This window comes from Trichoplax adhaerens, genomic scaffold (genome assembly GCF_000150275.1).
Source record: "Trichoplax adhaerens TRIADscaffold_1 genomic scaffold, whole genome shotgun sequence".
NCBI classification, from domain to species: domain Eukaryota; kingdom Metazoa; phylum Placozoa; class Uniplacotomia; order Trichoplacea; family Trichoplacidae; genus Trichoplax; species Trichoplax adhaerens.
In genome coordinates, this window is record NW_002060943.1 from 7,208,605 (window position 1) to 7,228,805 (window position 20,201).

Genomic DNA, 20,201 nt, shown 5'->3' on the forward strand with positions numbered 1-20,201 from the left:
TCATTCAATTTTGATTTTTGCTGTTGCCTATCATACGTTCCACCTATCCTTGCTCAAAATGGCTACTCAAATGTTCGACCTTATCCCAGTACTTCAGGATCTTAAAATTTTAGGAGATAAATTCAAGACATGGGTAAGTCGTCTTTGAAAAAGTTGACCTTGAATGAGAGAGAAAACACTCTCTTCTTTTCTGAAATAACTTTGCACGATCAATGTTGTTACTGATGGGATAGTCATCCTGCAAAATCAAACCAATCTTTGTCTATCGATGATACTCTATGATACCAACTATCGTAGTATAGATACACGCTCTGTCGATTACATTGGACATTGACAGTTGTCGATAGTAAGTAATAATCAGTACCAATCATATAGCTTATGCTACATTCAGTGTAAGGTAATGGAAGCATTGCAATGCGTCGGATCGACTTCCTAGTTCTAGTATTGCCGTGATGTTTTAGAGCGAACCTCGATAAACTAAATTGGACAAACTTGATCTACCTCAGCTATTATTGATGTTCCACTTGATGCCATTTCACGGTCATGGATACGTCTAGAGTTCATTATAGTATACTTTTAATGAATTTACATGATACGTAGTCGTAAGGTAAGTCAAACAACTAAGTACTGTATTAATGCTAGCAACAACTAGATGAGCTCTAGCTACAATAAACAATTGACCGAATTAGGCGTGCTCGAAACATACGCGTATAGCAATCATATCGCATCCCTACAAGAATGGATTCCTTCGTAGTTGTCTACGCAGATAGTTGAAAATCACCCTGTTTACGATATCTGCATACTATATTAGAAATGCAAAGACGTGCTCTATTTCATTCCTGCACAGGAGAATACCCGAAGTTGGAAAATTGTTTTGACACAGCTTTGACATGGTTTATTTGGCATGCACTTGCTTTTGCATTATCACAACACTTGCACGATCGTAATTTTGGCCTTGTACAGTAAATTGTAAATATAAACCATCAGCTTTCTACACTCCGTTTAACGTACAAATTAAAAGCTATCAAATACACTAAAATCGAATAGTATGGTGATCCATAGCTAAACAGTGAGTATTGCGTGAAAAAAATTCCACTGATCTATTGCTTTCGCATTATTCGTCTATAGATTGAATGCATGGACTGTGCTGGGCAGAATATTTATGTTGGAACTACTGATGGGTAATAATTTTGTCTTAATTTCATGGTCTACCTACTATTATTAATGTAAAAATAGTATAATATATTTCTAAAAGACTCTACTTTCAAGGTGATTGATCATATTTTTCTGAGCTTAAATTGAAGATAGCTCACTATAAAATGTTACTGATGCTATGATTTAGGTGTGTCCATTACTATATGATGGGCATTAGCGGAGATTCAAGTGGATTTAGTTACCAAAGTCGATTGCAACAGCAAAGAATTATTGGAGTAAGCTTTTGTCATAATGCATGACATAACTCAGTGTGTACTGTACAGTACTAGTCGCTAATCAATGCTTACAACATTTAGAATTGAGCATTTCAGTATCGATCTGTTTTTCAATGAAACGGTCTCATTTATTATTAGAAAAAGCCAATAACCCAGATAATGACAGCTCCGCAGATCAACGTACTTTTTGTACTATCAGATGGTAAGGAATAACACCATTTCATATTCCGCTTATGCAGTACTCAAAATTAGAATTAATAAAGTCAATTTTCATCGTATTTTCCGTAGGTTATATCACTGCACTAAATATGTTCAGCTTAGAGGTTGTATTACTATTTAAATAAAGTTCGAATTAATCCCATCATTAATCTGATACATAATAGAGCTAAATTGAAAATTATTTCATTTAATTATCCAATATATAGGTTATAACTAATTATATAAGAGAGAAAATAAAAGGAGTAAGTTATGAGAAAGCAGCTTCGACTTAGTACACAATATCGATATTATCATCAAAAATTATTTTTAGGCATAAATATAACTTTTTGTAAGGAGCTGTATTTTTAAGATTTTATTCTTAACTTTAATCTATAGGTTACCTTGATGTGTACGAATGAAACGCCGATGAGCAAAAATCCTTCCTGTGTAGAGGTAAATTTCGTTTCTTAAGAGCATTGATACTAGCCATTGTGACGATCTGATATTTCATGCCATATTTCGGTAATGACCTATACGGCAGGTTTGCATTGCACGAAAGAAATCAATTCAGATGTACATTGCTACTAGCGATCGAATTGTATCTAGTACAGAAATTTCTTTATATGATCCTCCTTTGAGCATGGTAAGAAATATCCATTAGCTGGAAATGATCTTGTCATAAAACTAACTATTACTAATTGCGATGATTGAAAAAGTAAGTCAGTTATGCTAAATTTGATTTGATAACGAATTGATTTTCTAGGCAATGGATGGTGAATTTGTGTGTCTTGCATCATCATTCCAATACGTTTTGATCAATGTTAATAATGGAAAGGTATGCTGATCCAGATTTGTAATAAATTTTAAAATATTAACAAATGTTGATGATATAATTAACATCCAAGAAAATATTTCATGTTCTACTTCAGACCCAAAATTTATTTCCAATCGTTGTAGAAGAAACTCGACCAATTGTAAAACGAATCTCTCAGGTATCCTACTGGCTACTGCTGTATTCATTAAAAACATAAAGATTTGCCATGTTCTATTTCAGTATTTATCTCGCTAAAACTATAGTACCAATAATTTCTGATGTTTCAATATAGGGTGAATTCTTTGTTAACGGACCCAGTGCGCTAGGCATGTTCGTTACAACAACAGGCGAGTCTGCTAGGGCTCCGATATCACTTACCGATATGATTCAGTCTGTTGCCTATCAGCACCCATACCTCGCTTTTCTATCTCGGTCCAAGATCGTTGTTTACAGGTTACTATCCACTTTTTTTTGATTTTGATAGCTTCATTAGCATTAAATGATCAGTATTTGACTAACATTGTGACTCCATCACACAATTTTGTATAGTATTTTTGATCAAAAACAAAAACAAGTGGTAAATTTTAAGGTATGTATGCCGTAGCTAGAATATCTTTTCTATCCCATACGGTATGTACAAGTAAATTTTCTTCTAAATATTAAGTTTTCTTGCTCTTGTACCCATAGCGTGGACTGTTTGTATGTAGCTGTGATAAAAAGATATTTGTGCCTACAACGAAAGATATTCACATGCTTTGTCCAATTCCAATTCACCAGCAGGTACAAGCATTGAGACATCATAGTTGATTGTATAATATTTAAGATGCGAGTTAAGATTTATACACTATTCTTAAATGTTTGTGTTTCCCATAAACTATTTTGCGGAAATTTTTCTCTCTTTAAGAATCTATTTTATTAAATAATAAAAATTGATATAAATTAATGCTAATTATAGATAAAAGGATTACTGAAAGAAGGTAAGATGGATGAAGCGATTAAATTAGCTGATGCTGGAGTTCATATTCATGAATTAACTGCCCTTCAACACAAAAAGGTATAACTACTAATCAAGCATCTTAATAATAAACTATGTTCAAGAGTGCTTATTGTTTGCGCAATTAATATCTCATTAAAAATTTCGTATGCTTAACTACGAACTTTTCTCACAGATGATTACCTATATACACAAATTTGCTGGATTTTCTCATCTTCAAGCTTGCGAATTTGATAAAGCTATTCATGAATTCGATCAAGCTGAAGATCTCGATTTTCGACATGTACATATATATATGTATATATACTTATGCATAAGTTTACCAATATGTAAACTTCACCCGCTCTTATAAAATAACCGCTATCTATAATTTAAATTTTATCCAGATAATTAGTTTGTATCCGTCACTTCTCTTGGACAGTTGTCAGGTCTCTTTTCCAGATGATGTTAATGAATTTTATCGAAATATACTATTAGTTGGTAAGTTAGGATTATTCATTTTTGTATTTACTTTTCTTAACTTGTTATCGAAATATTCGTGTTATCTTTATAGTGAACGATGATACGAATGAATTGCAGAATGCCATGCATGCTCTCCTCAAATATCTCGTTAGTTGACATGCTTATTTTTTAGAAATACACTGTGCGAATACTTTATCAATCTTGAAATATTTCATTCTATATAGAAAAATATTAGGAACAAAGTGATAGCTTATCGAAAGGTGACTAAATTTTATTACGGTTATTATATCATCGACTAAATTTTAATTCAAAGTTGTTATATTTATCAGGAGTTGGATACTAGCTTATTAAAGCTATATATTGAACTCTGTCAATTTGACGAACTAATTGAATTTTTAAGCTACGATAACGATTGTGACTTGAATGAAAGCATTGCAACGTTAGCTGAGAACGAGGTATCAAGTATTACTGTAAATAATTGCTTAGTATCTTACTTATTTTGCATACTACATTATACGTGTAATACGTATCTTATGCATGATAAAAAAACGCATAATTTTCATTATCATGTCTTAAAAATTGTTAACATACTTATTAATTACAAATTAAATTTAAATTTGTATAGAGGTATCATGCTCTAGCAATTTTATACGGCAATTATGGTAGTATCGCGGAATCTCTGGAGTTATTAATAAAGTATGTTATTAGCTTAGCAGTGGTTTTTTTGTGTTGATTATTTTAGTGTATTTGGGTGCTTTACTGATCTACTCTCATTTATAGGCTTGCAAGCAAAGAAATCGACGACTTTACAAAACCTAGTTTAAGATACATAGCCGAAGTTATTAGTAGGTAGGTAATGAATGCAGATCAAACCGTCTGGTGACCTTCTCATTGCCGTTATATTGTCTATAATTACGCCAATTACTTATATAAATTTAATTTTTAATAACAATTACTCAGGACTACGGATACTAGCTTGATCTGGAAGTACACAACATGGTTATTGGATCACGATCAGATAGCTGGCATAGAGGTATATTAAGTATGGTGTACATACACTTAGTTAGGGCCATTCTTGAAATCGTACAATTGGACTTTTATTACATGATCTCTGATTTCATAAATATTGTGTTAATGGCAGGTTTTCACTAAGTATCACCTCATGGATGAATCTGTAGAACTTCTGAAAGCAAGTTATATTTTAGACAAAGTAGAAAAATATCCTGTAGCACTGCGTCAATTCCTAGAGTACTTAGTCTTTGAATTTCAAATTCAGGTAATGAAAAATTGATAATTTGATCAGCCATACAGTACGGTATATATACGCCAAGTAGTACGGGTATTTCTATCAGTATACTGATTGTTATGCCAAATACAGGAAACGGTAATTATTCAATTCTTTCTGTATGTTTCTACAGAAGGAACAATATCATACGAAGTTGGGCATCATTTATATAGAATTAATACTTTCTCTGATGAAGAATGCTCCTAAGAGCGACAGCAATTTAGCGGAGGAGAGGTATATCTGTCAGTACATACATTTTAAATTCATTGATCTACAAGATACAAAATTATGACTACTCTTTAAAATTTTATCTTTTAAACCATAGAGATTCCTTACGAAAGTTACTAGAAGAATCTTCACTATTTCGTGCACAATTACTCTTGTCTCGAATACAAAATACAGATTTATTTTCGGAACAAGCACTTCTATATGGACGAGTAAGCATTGCATAAAATGTATAATTTTACCAATCACTTTTAATTTATCCGTTACGATATTTTGCTTGTGAGCACCCTAATGTCGAAAAATAGATAATTTATACCTTTATATCTTACATTACCTATAGATGGGACTCCATGATAAGGCTCTAGATATCATTGTAAACAGACTACTAGACCACTCTGCCGCCAGGCATTACTGTGCTACCTTTGCAAAGGTATTTTATCCTTTCCACTTTTTCCAGTTGTTAATATATATCAGTTCGTTTATTTGTACTTAATATAGGGCAAAAATTCAACAGAAAGAAAGAAAATATATTTTTCGCTATTATCAGTATACTTGACTTCTAGGTCAGCCTATCTGCTTAGATTTTGTCATATTCTGTGTATTTGTTTAGTGCAAATATAAATATAAATTATAAAATGTAATTATTATTTAGATGCATGGAAGCATTCTTGTGAGTCATATAAGTAAAAACTAACTTAAATACTTTTATACGATTTCAGAAATGTAGATACAAATATTGTCCCTGCTTTGGAATTGCTTAACGATCATGAGTCTATTATTGATCCTATACAGGTTCATAGTAGTTTAGATTGTCTATATAATGAAGTGACAACATGTCAACCTTAACTTTGCTAATTGATATATTAAAACTGATTTTATAGGCTTTACAGCTAATACCTGAAGATTGGTCTATAGGTGCCATATGTAAATTTTTGAAATACTCGGTTCGTTCAAGCATGAATTCTGCAAGGATGCTTAAAGTTGAGCGCGGATTATCATATGTAGAAAATGTACAGGTATCTTGATAAATACGCAGATGAATCTCTAATGCCTTAACATACAACAGTATTTCGTACTTTATGAATTAACCTGGCATTCTTTAATTGCTTTGAAATTTTTTAGACAAAGCATGCTTACCGTAGTACCGTAAATCTTACAGCTGTAAAGATCACGGATGATAGGTACAGTATTAGAATAGTATAATGTAAATGATATCGTTCTGGGGGTTAAATGGAAATTTTTGTTTTATTTCAGAATATGTCAGGTATGCAATAGACCAATTGGTGAGTCTAAATTTGTGAGATATCCCAATGGTGTTATTGCGCATTTATCCTGTTCAAGAAGTAAAAATATTTGTCCCGTTACGGGAAAAAATTTTTGTAAGGAGGAAATGTGATGTAGCAATTGATTGATTTAATACTATTTCTGAATGGACATCTCATGGCCTAGGTGTATTGTGCATGTTATAATCAATGCAATACTCTGCAAATATAGCTAATACCTTAAATCGTATAAATAGAAAAATATACTTGATAAAGGAAAATTTTTTTAGCACAGTTTAAACTATGATATGCACTGCGCATTTACTATTTTTAAATTCTACATGTATTTCGGCTACTGTAGATTTTCGAGTTCTTTCTTTTCAGTAATAGGTTTAAGAAGATTAGCAAATATAAATCAGTTTTATAATGTCTTATTCGAGAGAATTTATTTTATGTTAAGTTGTATTATAGTCAAAACGATATCTGTAAATCCGAAATATAATGTATGTTTACTATGATGCAGCCCATTTAGATATATAGTATATAAGCATTACTATTGTGATATAATTCAGATTTTTTACTTGTAAACATATATGAATTAGTTTCTTGGCTCTTGTAATGAATGCATTATAATTTAAATAAAAGAATATTTGTAGATATCTTTATAATTGATATCAGCGAGTAAAAAAGGCACAAGTATACTAAGCGTACTTTATGTAATGCAAGGGGTCAGAGAAAATTTTTCCAATTTTTAGGTCTATACTAGTTATAAATCGAAATTTGTAACGTGAGAAAAAAATTAATTATTACAGAAACTAAACACTACGAGCCTACTGTCAGGTTTGTTCTCTCAACATCTACCTAGCTTAGAGCACGACTCTAAATACTGACGATCTCCTATCGTCAGGGGGAACAGTAACCACTAGTCTCTCTTTTGATAAAACTGAACCCAAACTTTATTGAAAAGTCTGTCAATTTATAGTAAATCGACATAAACATTAATTATACAATAGTTTGTAGATAATATTATACATACAGCTGGGCAGTTATCTCTTAAAAACGTGTAAAACGCCATGGATAGATTAATCTTAACACATTCTCAGGCAAGTTATCTCATCGAAACCATGTTTACGATAGCGGCGCAAAAGTTACTCCGTAACAATTGTGGATACCAATTTAGCGCCGGTAAAGTAAATCGATTTTCGAACTCGCTTTAATAATTAATTTTTAATCAACTACAGTATCATACGGCACTAGTGAAATTTTCTAATCTAACAAATATAAATGAATAATACTTAAATTTAGGTAATTTTATCGCTAAAGTATTTATTGCTATACGTTAAGATATTATGACAGTTCTTTGTACCGGGCATCATCAAACACATCGATGCACGCGTAGAATTTGCTTAACGGGTAATCTAAAGATCTTATTTTCTAATATTTTAACTGCAAATGCTGTACGTAGTGTCTCCTAGACTCTTTCTTCTCTGTAATTCTATTATAGATGAAAGAAATAGTTTTTAAATTTGAAGAAGACATAAGCGCAAGGACTCTTTTGATAATTAATGAAAAGAAGCCTTTTCCTTTAGATTTTCTAGAAGTCCTCAAAGAAAATGTTTTCAACGATATTAATATTTAGACCCTAAGATATGATATAATTTGGTGACAAGTTTTCCTCTTAAAGAAATATTACAGTAAATTAGAAGATTCATTAAAGTTAGTTTTTAATCACTTGTCAACTAATACATTAAACAGATACAGTAAATTGTTAGTAATAATCGCTAATAGAGCTCATAGACGTAGTTATTCAAACTCATTTAAATAGCAACAATATCTAAGTTACTGCCGATGATATGGATTGTATGAGTATCGAATAATGTTATCGCACTTCGGTAATATCCACCATGTTTCGTTTGCTACAATTTAAGTTCCGAAGTTATGCCATTTCTAAATTTATGTTGAGTTAGCTTGCAAGTTAGTAATATTAATCATGAAATATGAATATAATATCATCAAATTAATATACTAAAAAGATAAATGACTACTCTGTATACGAGGGTATAACTATAATCATATACTGTACATAATAGAAGCTGGCATTAACCCCTAGTAGTTAGAACTTTAATAATGAAAATAATTAATAAGCACAATAGTAGCAAGCTTGCGAACTACTAACGTTAATGCTAATTAGCGCATTCATATTTTTGCAAACTGTTAAATGTACGTATAGTAGTACTTTTTCTAGAATTATGATCATTTTCTATGCTAATAATTAATAAATATCGATACTAACAATGTGATATCTAGCTATTATGAACAAATTATTGTCTACTTATAATTATTTATAAATTACAGCTACTGGAACTGCCTATCTATCGAAAACGATTTTTCGAGCAACTGCATATGCGTTTATATATGAATAGAATAATAAATAATGATGGTAGATTATAGATTCTTTGTCGTGACTACACCTGTTCGAGGTCTGGATTACAACGCATCTATCCTATACTACAAAAAATAAAATGCAGGTTTACTAAATGCTTGCCGTTGAAAGATGAAGCATTTTAATTGGCAAGTAAGTATATAAAATGCAGTAGTTATTCAATAAAAGCCAGGCTGCTTCTCTATAATTATAATTTAAAGACTAAATAACCTCGCCAATCTTTAGTTTCAAACATAGTTTATAAGCAAGTCATTTCTACATTCGTGCATCACACCATAACTTTAGAAATTTGTAGCCCGAAATTAACATAACCTTAAAACGGTGATACAGTGACAAGTGACGAACCCTAATGACGAGTATAGTTTATGCATACGATCGAAGTACTAAATAAATTTACCTTATTTCTATAGACCAATTTTTAGAGTACTATAAGATTAAATAATTTGCAACGGATTCAGAATTATAACTAAAGCTGTTCCCTAGTGAACAGGTTGAACTAACAGTAAAGCCTATTTATGCTCTTTGGCAGCGATATACATTGACAATCCTATCAAATTTATCCATGTTATATGATTATATAGCATCAGAAAAGATATTACAATCAAAGGATTAGGAAAGCACCTATTTCAAAATTTGATGTACTTAAGTTGGTTGAATAAAAATAATATTCTTTAGAATGTAATAAAAAATGTGCTTCGGAGACAATTGTATTTACAATGTTGCTAGTGAATAAAATCAATTATAATTTGCTGTCTTCAGTTTCTTTTTGACCTAATTAGAGAAGATTGATTCGTAAAATAATCATAGTGCAGCTAAGCCTCATTGGGCGGCCATAGGATTAGTTATCAACAGTTCCGTAACTACCTCGTGGTTCAGCAATTATCGGAGCATTAGAATTAATATTAGGTTGATCATCCTCTTCGTATAATTGAGAACGTTCATCGGCTGAACACTCTCCCTCTTCAGGTTCAGCTTTAGCGCATTTTCCACAACAACAATTGCAGCAACAGCACAAGCAGCAGCAACACCAACAACCAGTCAGGATTGTGCAAACTCCGAATAAGACCTAAAATTATAGGATAAAAATGTAAAGGAATTCAATAAAATCCTCAGCTTGGTTACTAAACACTGTAAATTTTTATTGTGCATGAAGTGCAATTGTCTATTTCAACTTTAATAAAAGCCAGTCAAAATCAATTTAACTCTTACATACTGTACGTAACATAAAATATACATATTTAATCAACGCTTATATCCTAAATGGTAACTATTCTTAAATACCATACCTTAAACCAAGTACTATCCATCATCATGTACGTTTTAACGTTCTATATCGAAAATTGAAAGCAAATGTAATATTTAAACTGATGAATAATCAATGCTACATAACGCATTCATAGATATTCAAAAAGATACACTTTTAGGCAATACGTTGTATCTATAACTACAATTATGGCTATTCAATCGAGATAGATGTACAGGATTTATTTCAGCTGATAGCGATTTAGTATGTGAATTTTTACAGAAGTTTATTATTCTACATTGTCATAAACACTAAAAGTTTACCTCCTCTCCAATTTGCTCGGCTAAGAAAAGTCCCATCATGCCATATTTATCATAGATTTCTTTCAAGCTAGGGTTTGAAAGAACTTGATTGGCTTGATTGATTTCTTTAAACTGCAATTAATACATAAAAATACTAAAATTAATGAAAATAAAAATTAAAGCATTCCTCTGCAAAATTTTCCGAGATAGTAATTATCCACCATAGTATAGTAACGAATCTCACCCTATCTGCAGCATTTGGATCATTCAGGTTTTTGTCAGGGTGATGTTTAAGAGACATCTGCAAATATAATTTGATAGCATAAATGTTAGGAAAATTGCTAAAATAGTAACGGAGGGGATTGTAGTGATAACGAGCAGTTTTACTATATAATCGATAAGTATTATTGAAATGGGTAGACCGATACAAAAAACAAGTAGAATGAACCTTTTTATACGCTTTCCTGATCTCTTCTTCTGTTGCTCCTTTCTCCAATCCCAACACCTTATAGTAGGAGTCATCATTGGTACTAAAAAACATAATCGTAAGTTCATACTTGACCTAAAGAATTATATACAGTCTCAATTAAGCTAATGAATGGGCTTAAAATAAGGGTAGGAAATTTACAGTGCTGTATACGTTACGGTTGAATACGTACGCGCAGTTTGATATTGTGGATGCAGGAAAGCAGTCATGAGAACAGCTAAATCAATATAATGGACTGTAACTCTGTAAGCATTGTAAACGATCAGCAACGTAGCTGGTAGTCGGCCTAGTAATAATAATTTATTTACTGTGTTTGGACTCACATCGGAAAATGATGCAAACATCAGTTGGGCACTGTAGATGGGGGAATTTGCAATAAGAAAACAGCTAAATCAATCTCATCTAGTTATAATTCTCGATTAAGTCAGCATTGAGTAATGGCCAGCTAAGCGGCAAGCAATTAGTCTAACGATCGATTTACTGTACATTGAGAATCTGAAGAAAGTATTGCATAATAAGATCAAATTGTCAGCCAATTTTACTTTGCGTATAGGATAGAATTGCGCTTGTGAAGGATCGATCACAGGCGGCCAACTGGAGTTTATCCTACTGAACACAACGTACAATTTTAGGTCATGTACTGTATATTCGTCCGAGTGAAATCCTAAAGCCTATCATTACTTAGTCATGGACTATTAAATACTATCGTACAATATTGCAAGGACTTTGATTAATAAACGGGAAGTCTTTGGACTGGACCTCCAGAACCCCGGACGCGATGCCCCTTGAGTTGAAATTGCCCGTACGGTTTTTGCATTTTGTCCGAAGGAAAACTACCCAAACAATAGGCTGTATAATACTATACTGTAGAGGATACGGTAAACATGGAGGCTAACCTATGTGTAGAGTAGTGTCCTGCATTTTAGCATGCTGTGGGATGCCCGCGCAGAAAAGGATCACCATATGATTCATTTTGACGATATTTAGAAACATGAGCGATTTGCTATGTCAGTAGATACTGCCCTGCTATTGCACAATTGGTTATCAAGAGATGAATGTAAAATATTAAACCGGATCAAGTGCATTATGTCTATGATATCGTATAAGAAGAAGAGGACTGGCACAATCATGAGTACATTCCACCGGGCCCCTGTCTATCCTCTTAATTTCGACAACTGCTATTGAACAATTTCTCTATGCTTCAAGACTACTATAAAAGTATACAGTATATACGTAGGTAGTACACTAGTAGTAGGAAAAATGATGAAATAATGGTACTAAAGAAATTCAGTGCATTATGTTTATGATATCGTATAAGAAGAAGAGGACTAGCACAATAATGACTCCATCCTACCGGGCCCTGTCCATCCTCTTAATTTCGACAACTGCTATTGAACAATTTCTCGATGCTTCCAGACTACTATAAAAGTATACAGTATATACGTAGGTAGTACACTAGTAGTAGGGAAAATGATGAAATAATGGTACTAAAGAAATTCAGCGCATTATGTTTATGATATCGTATAAGAAAAAGAGGACTAGCATAATAATGACTCCATCCTACCGGGCCCTGTCCATCCTCTTAATTTCGACAACTGCTATTGAACAATTTCTCGATGTCTAAAGACTACTATAGAAGTATACAGTATTTAGGTGCATTAAGTAGTACACTAGTAGTAGGAAAAATGATGAAATCATTGTACTGAAGAAATTGATCATTGGTTTGAATTAATTCAATATCCAAACACACTGCTGCTACTAAAATCATCTATAGTAGACGCGTATAGCATACTGTACAATGTTCCATCATGATTCACGTATTGTAAAAGGCGGAGTTGGATGTCTTCAAGTTTGAATTAGGATGATTAAAGCTTCTCCCTTCGAAGGGATAGAAAGTTCAATGACGACTATCATACAGAATACGCTATGATACAGTTCTAGTTGATAGCGCTTTCGCTGCCACTATGACTTGAGTATTCAATCTTAATATGCTATAGGAAGCCATCATCACTGGCCTTCCGTGACGGTTCTCCAAAGTGAACAGTACAAGCGGCAGATTACCTTTCTTATCCAATACTAAACGACAGTGAAACCGTAGCAATAAAACAAGCGCATCAATACATTACTCTACTTCTAAACTTACGATAGATTTTTGGTTCGAGAATGGAAATCGTCTGCCTTCATGTTGTCACAGCGCCAGATAGAATCTACTTGAGAGGAAAAGAAAGACTACAGAAAAATCCTGCACACCTGCAGTTCTTTCTGCAATTCTGCTTTCGTTGTTTTGCTGTGATGGCACTCCACGACACCGTAAACGCTATACTGGTACCGTACCGCTTTACTACTGACTACCATCATTTCAGTGTGAGTGACTGCGCAATCACGCAGTGGTATGTCTGTATGGCAGTCTGTCCAATAAAAATACCACGGTGCACTGCGTGATCAACTCGTAATACCGGTCTAAAGGTTCTTCTGTACTGTACGGTACCAGCAAGGAATCTATCCACAGCATGCACAGTTTACTGTGCATATGTAGTGTCATACTATACGGAGAAGACGGCCATCAAGAAGTGAGCCAATTACCAATACTACAATATAGTGTCTATAAATGTAGCTAGTACGACAGTGTACAGTATAACTACTGGTTATGAGAAAAATCAATTTGGATACACTTATTTAGCAAGTCAATCTGTATCCAGTTCGATGCCATTCATTTTACGCCGTCTAGGATTAAACGATGTAAAATTTTCAATCCATCTTTGCCATATCAAAGCAGATACTTTACTGCATTGGATTGATTTGACGGTGTAGAGATACTTTACTGCATTGGATGAATTAGCATTGATAACTGCAAAGTATTCAAATCACCCTGGTAATATCTGCATTGATATTGTTTCCATCCCTACTCACATTGTACAGCGCTACAGATACTTTACTGCATTGGATTAATTCGACGGTGTAGACGATTGAACACTGCAAAGTATTCAAATCACCTTGGTAATATCTACACTCATGTTGTTTCCATCCCTAATCACATTGTACAACAGCGCTACAGATACTTTACTGCATTGGATTAATTCGACGGTGTAGAGGGTTGAACACTGCAAAGTATTCAAATCACCCTAGTAATATCTACATTGATATACAAATACTTTAACTGCATTGGATTAATTTGAAGGTGTGGACGATTGAACACTGCAAAGTATTCAAATCACCTTGGTAATATCTACACTGATGTTGTTTCCATCCCTACTCACATTGTACAACAGCGCTACAGATACTTTACTGCATTGGATTAATTCGACGGTGTAGAGGGTTGAACACTGCAAAGTATTCAATTCCCCCTGGTAATATCTGCATTGATACTGTTTCCATCCCTACTCACATTGTACAGCGCTACAGATACTTTACTGCATTGGATTAATTTGACGGTGTAGAGGATTGAACACTGCAAAGTATTCAAATCACCCTAGTAATATCTACATTGATATATAAATACTTTAACTGCATTGGATTAATTTGACGGTGTAGACGATTGAACACTGCAAAGTATTCAAATCACCCTAGTAATATCTACATTGATATACAAATACTTTAACTGCATTGGATTAATTTGACGGTGTAGACGATTGAACACTGCAAAGTATTCAAATCACCCTAGTAATATCTACATTGATATACAAATACTTTAACTGCATTGGATTAATTTGAAGGTGTAGACGATTGAACACTGCAAAGTATTCAAATCACCCTAGTAATATCTACATTGATATACAAATACTTTAACTGCATTGGATTAATTTGACGGTGTAGACGATTGAACACTGCAAAGTATTCAAATCACCCTAGTAATATCTACATTGATATACAAATACTTTAACTGCATTGGATTAATTTGAAGGTGTAGACGATTGAACACTGCAAAGTATTCAAATCACCCTAGTAATATCTACATTGATATTGTTTCCATCCCTACTCACATTGTACTGTACAGCGGTAAATTGTCCGCATCAAATTGTTTTAGACCGACAATAATGCTTGAGTTAGTTAGCCGCTTGTCAGCTGATTTCTTGAATTTCATTTTTTGGGGGGTGGGGAGAATTATCGGGATCAACTCGGAAGTACAAATCGAGTCCCTACAGTACAGTATACAGTAGTAGTATGCGTAGCGCAACAACTTTCTCTTCATCAAATTTCTCAATGGGGTGAATCTGTATTATGCAGATTATATAATTAGTACTGTACATATTTGTTGTTTTGTTTTTATTTATTTTTCTTCTGAAGTACTTACTTTTACGATGACAAATTGACCACACCAGAGAAATGAGAAGATTGATCAATGCAATTTTTGATTTATTTTATTTTGTAGGACTACTGTAATCATGCACTGTACGAATGCTATCCTTTTTAAACTGCCGCCATTACAGTACTGTGGATATCGAATTATATTTTAACTGTCAATTCTCATTCTTGGATAAATTCAACGGATTGAATTCATTATTTCCAACCATTTTTATCCATATTTTATCCCAATCGTTTTACTAATTCAATACACGTACTACGTATTCATTGTACTGTACAGTTCTATAATTTAGTGAATCCTGACAATGCTCATTTTGGTAGTACCAGTAGTGTACACTGAAAAGTAGTTGCAATTTACAGTTAAGACGAATTCATAGATTGCCATCATCGAGGTATACGTACGTATACCATATATGAATAAGATCATTATCCCACCTTGCTTACTTAGCAAGTTCAACCAAATTAAAATTATACAGTATAGGCATACACACAACAAATTAGCAAGGTAAAGTAGGATCATTCAACCCCAGGTCCAAATTAAGAATTTCATGGATGGATGACACAGTATTATAGCGGATCGTACTTACGTACTATGATACGACGTGAATAAAATGAATCCATCGATAATAATTAATCTCCAGCAATATACGCTACAGCATATGCTGAAGTATTAAATTAATCTTTCCTTTTCTTTGTGGTTTGGCATTATCATCGTTATGAACAAGTTGTGGTAACTGTTGTACAATGTACGTACACTGTCCCATGTAAGACATCAGAAAACTTTCGTCATCAAGCTGATATCCAGTTGCTATAGTTAGCAAGTAAATTCCCACTAAATGATCACATTTATTCGATACCATTAAAAACATATTTATTCAAAGCCCAATGACAAATAAAGTGGTACGTATATTAATTAATTATTTATGAGGATGCAACTACCGAATTAAAAAAATTCTGTAGGAAAAATGCTTATTCATGTAATATCCAATAAGAATTCAAGACCAGACTGGACTAAAACGAATGCTAATTCAACATTTACGGATAGTTTTATTTTTAATGCGAGTCCCTGATTCAAGCTCATTCGACTCGTCTCAAGAAAAATGGTAAATAGGAGCGTAGAAATCATTGAGACTATTCCAAGCACGAGTATATCCATTACGTCTTAAATCGATACTCTGCAATCGAACATCCTTGTACTAGGTTCTTACAGTCAGAGATACGCTACTCTTTTATTTTTCCTTGCTTGACACTTTGTACTAGGTTCTTACAGTCAGAGATAAACTACTCTTTTAATTTTCTCTTGCTTGAAATTGCACTACAACCTTCCTACGCAATCGTTGAACTCTAATAGCATAAGCCTTACAAGTCACTACTGCGCGTAGGACACCAACTCGGTTCAGTAAAAACCTGAGTGCATACATACTGCGACAAAACGTGCTTGCTACAATTATTGAAAGAATATGGAACTTCTATGGAACGACAAGCTAAAGAGTTGAAAAATAATAAAATAACAATTATCATAAAAGTTCCAGCTACCAAATAGCGTACAGTATATTGACGTACACTATTTTATAACAAGATACGTATTCCTGATTGTTAATTCTTGTAAAAGTTCACGCAGTGACATGAGCCACTACTATAGTAATAAGATATTTTTAAAACATTATATCCCCATTTACTAAAATGAGGTATTTAAAGCATATTAAGATTGTCAACTTTAAATTGCCAATTGCCATCAAAGGTTGGCAGGCTCTTTGAAATTTTGGACAGAAGACGTTCCTTGTTTTCGAAAACAAGCTCATTTGCTGCTACCGGAGCGAAATTGTTAGTAATCACTCTTGTGTCATCATCCAAATTTTTATCCGTCACTACAAACATTATAGTATCTCCACCAGCTTTTACAATTTGTATAACTTCTGGATGACTCAAATTCTCCACGTTCTTGCCGTTAGCTTCTAGAACGCGGTCACCATTTCGAAGACCCGCTTGATCAGCAACGCCATCAGGTGTAACAGCTTGGATGAAATTACCACGGCGTCCTTTTTCGCATTGCAAGCTGAAACCAAAACCTTTGGCTCCACGACGCAAGGTAACTTCTCTTCTTGATGAATCAATGTCATTTCCATTCTGAGCGGGTGTAGCCTCTGATTCCTCCGCTTTCTCAGCAACAACATCGGCAACAACTGCAGCAGCAACTGTTGTAGCTGCAGCCTCTTCTTCAACTTGTTTACTTGTAGGAGCTGGAGCAGCAGCAGCAGCAGGAGCTACAGATTCAATCGCTGCAGCACTAGTAGCAACACCTAGTGCAGCATCAGCGGAGACGTTAGAAGTTTGTGCAATGAACGGAGTTTCGCCCAGGTCACATACTACAAATGTTAAAGAATCGCCGGCCTCCTTAATAACTTGAACAATCTCCGCATGGTTAAAGGTTTCTACGTTAAGACCATTAACTTCAATCAAGTAATCGTCATTCTTTAAACCAGCTTGTTCCGCAGGTAGTCCACTTTCAATGTTTTGAATGGTGTGGCCACGACGCCCGAGTAAACCTTGTACAGTAAACCCAAAACCGAGTTGTCCTTTACGGATGGTTATTGCTCTTGTGCCATTAAATGTGAAGATAGAGGGTTCTGCCTTGGCGGCTGATCCATTAGTAGCATTACCATTGGTGGTTTGGGTAATAGAATCTACCAGCAAAAGTGTAACTTTATCACCGCCACTTTTAATAATTTTAACCACATCATTAGTAGTAAGATTTTGAACGTTTGTTCCGTTAATTTCAACAGCGCGATCACCGACTGCCATACCAGCCATTTCCGACGGGCTGCCGCTTGCCACTTGTGTCACGATATGGCCACTTTGATTGCCATCATCTCGAAGGGTAAAGCCAAAGCTAAGCCCCGACGAACGTTCAATGCTTATTAATCTCTTGCTACTTACAGTTGTAACTGTAGTCGACGAAGTGGTCATTGAAGCAGAAGTTGAAACGGATGTAGTTACATTTCTTCTTCTTGCGGCATCCTCATTGTCAGCGACTAAGAATAAAATCTGGTTGCCACCGCTTTTAATGAGAGTAACCACATCGGCATGCTGTTTGTCTTCAACATTGATGGAGTTGATTTCAATAACATAATCATTGGCTTTTAAACCGGCTGCTTCTGCAGCGCCGCCGGCATCTACGTTCTGGATATAATGTCCAGATTTACCAGCTACGCGATGAATACTAAAGCCGTAGCCGGTTGCTGCTCGTGTAACCGTCAAGATTCTTATACCTGGTAGAGTAGCAAGAGTATATTATGATAAGAGTCCATTAATTAAGAGCGTTAAAATAATATACGCTACTACAAGACTATTTTACCATATTAACTTCCTAATTTAGTATCACTAATACAATAATCACTAATCTAATCCTATTTTCATTCTACTTCCTATGTAATATAATTGCTTTCATGCTATCAAGAATAGGATTACTGTCATTTCCACGTTAAAAAAATATTTTTCCGCTACTCTACTTGACAAGAAAACGTGACATTATCCATATTTTACTGTAGTCTACATGTTTTTTTTTACCTGGTGCTATTTCGGTCATTTTGAAAGTTATCTTTCTGATGTTTTCGGATGTGCGAAATGAATCTACGATGCCAAACTTCAAACTGATCACTCGTTAATGGCCAGGATCGCAAGAATATTCCAGCGCTACTAACAACGAAGCCTTACCTTGTATTAGTCGGCTGAATAAGGGGCAGGGTAACATTGACACAATGTACATTGTATACTGAGTACAGTACAGTAAGTTATCAAGGATCGATCACGCCCAGTTCGGAAGCATTCCATTGGATATTATATTCTTACCATTTACCGCACCCATATACAGTACATTGTACTGTACTCAGTGTACTGTAGGAAGACACAAGATAATACAGTACTGTACAATACAGACTGATACAGTACTGTAGTGTACTGTACTCAGTGTACAGTACTGTACCAAAACCTTTGTTTCTGCTCCAAAACAGAGTCTAAAATGAATTAATTAATTAATTAATTAATTAATTATACTGCATCCTCTAACATTAGCATGGTTTGCCTTCGGCTAGTCCATACTTTACTAAGGAGTCCATAAAGGTCAGAAAAAAGGGATTCTTTTCTTACCTCTATGCCATTCTCTGTATAGGAGTCACTTTAAAGTCACTATTTGTATTTGCATAGTTATTAGTTTATCAAACAAACAAAAGCTCCCTACTTAATTATTCTACTACAGATATACTATACAGCACGAATGAACTTATACTGTATTTAGGTATGCTCTTTCATGGACTTTTTATGCAGCAAACTATTCACAATCTGTAGTTACTATAATACAGATATAACACATGTACGAATATACAGTACTGTGTTGTAAGTATAATAAGAGGGAGAAAAGGAGGAATCGCGTTTCTTTCACGTTTATAATACGATTCATACCACATGCAGCTATCCAGTTTGCTATACGCAAGAATTGTTCGCGGTCATTTTCAGAAGTGTGGACGTGCAATAGAGACGCTTATTTATTAGGGAATTTTTAGGATACGAACTATCAATTATACTATGTAGTACAGTATAAGTACTGTACAGTACATGCCCAACTTGCTTGGTACTCTGACTTTGTATAAAAATTGCTAATCACGATGGTCTTCCGGTTAACAACTGTACGTAATTTAAATAAAAAGAGACCGTACTGTCAGGCTAGCAACCACCAGGGAATATGTTTTGTTGTACTA

At 34.1% G+C, this 20,201-nt stretch overlaps 3 protein-coding genes across 3 annotated transcripts; 1 reads left to right on the top strand and 2 right to left on the bottom strand.

The window, feature by feature from the left end:
* Window positions 1-58: 58 nt before the first annotated feature.
* On the top strand, window positions 59-6,804 carry TRIADDRAFT_52079 (uncharacterized protein; the record flags this gene model as incomplete). The annotated part of the gene is made up of 28 exons (XM_002107988.1): window positions 59-133; window positions 1,129-1,181; window positions 1,343-1,430; window positions 1,856-1,891; window positions 2,025-2,081; window positions 2,170-2,271; window positions 2,392-2,463; window positions 2,558-2,620; window positions 2,735-2,895; window positions 2,992-3,031; window positions 3,130-3,222; window positions 3,398-3,496; window positions 3,612-3,719; window positions 3,823-3,916; window positions 3,990-4,045; window positions 4,228-4,353; window positions 4,524-4,594; window positions 4,679-4,747; window positions 4,859-4,931; window positions 5,040-5,174; window positions 5,317-5,417; window positions 5,509-5,620; window positions 5,749-5,838; window positions 5,907-5,971; window positions 6,128-6,200; window positions 6,290-6,424; window positions 6,531-6,589; window positions 6,663-6,804. 28 exons carry the CDS (start codon window positions 59-61, stop codon window positions 6,802-6,804), a joined length of 2,448 nt encoding a protein of 815 aa, XP_002108024.1.
* Window positions 6,805-10,667: 3,863 nt separating this feature from the next.
* TRIADDRAFT_19620 (uncharacterized protein) lies at window positions 10,668-11,199 on the bottom strand (the record flags this gene model as incomplete). Its single annotated transcript, XM_002108732.1, has 3 exons — window positions 10,668-10,790; window positions 10,903-10,959; window positions 11,107-11,199. The coding sequence occupies 3 exons, from the start codon at window positions 11,197-11,199 to the stop codon at window positions 10,668-10,670; spliced, it is 273 nt and encodes a 90-aa protein (XP_002108768.1).
* A 5,940-nt stretch (window positions 11,200-17,139) lies between these two features.
* TRIADDRAFT_52081 (uncharacterized protein) lies at window positions 17,140-19,033 on the bottom strand (the record flags this gene model as incomplete). The annotated part of the gene is made up of 2 exons (XM_002108733.1): window positions 17,140-18,716; window positions 19,015-19,033. The coding sequence occupies 2 exons, from the start codon at window positions 19,031-19,033 to the stop codon at window positions 17,140-17,142; spliced, it is 1,596 nt and encodes a 531-aa protein (XP_002108769.1).
* Window positions 19,034-20,201: the final 1,168 nt, after the last annotated feature.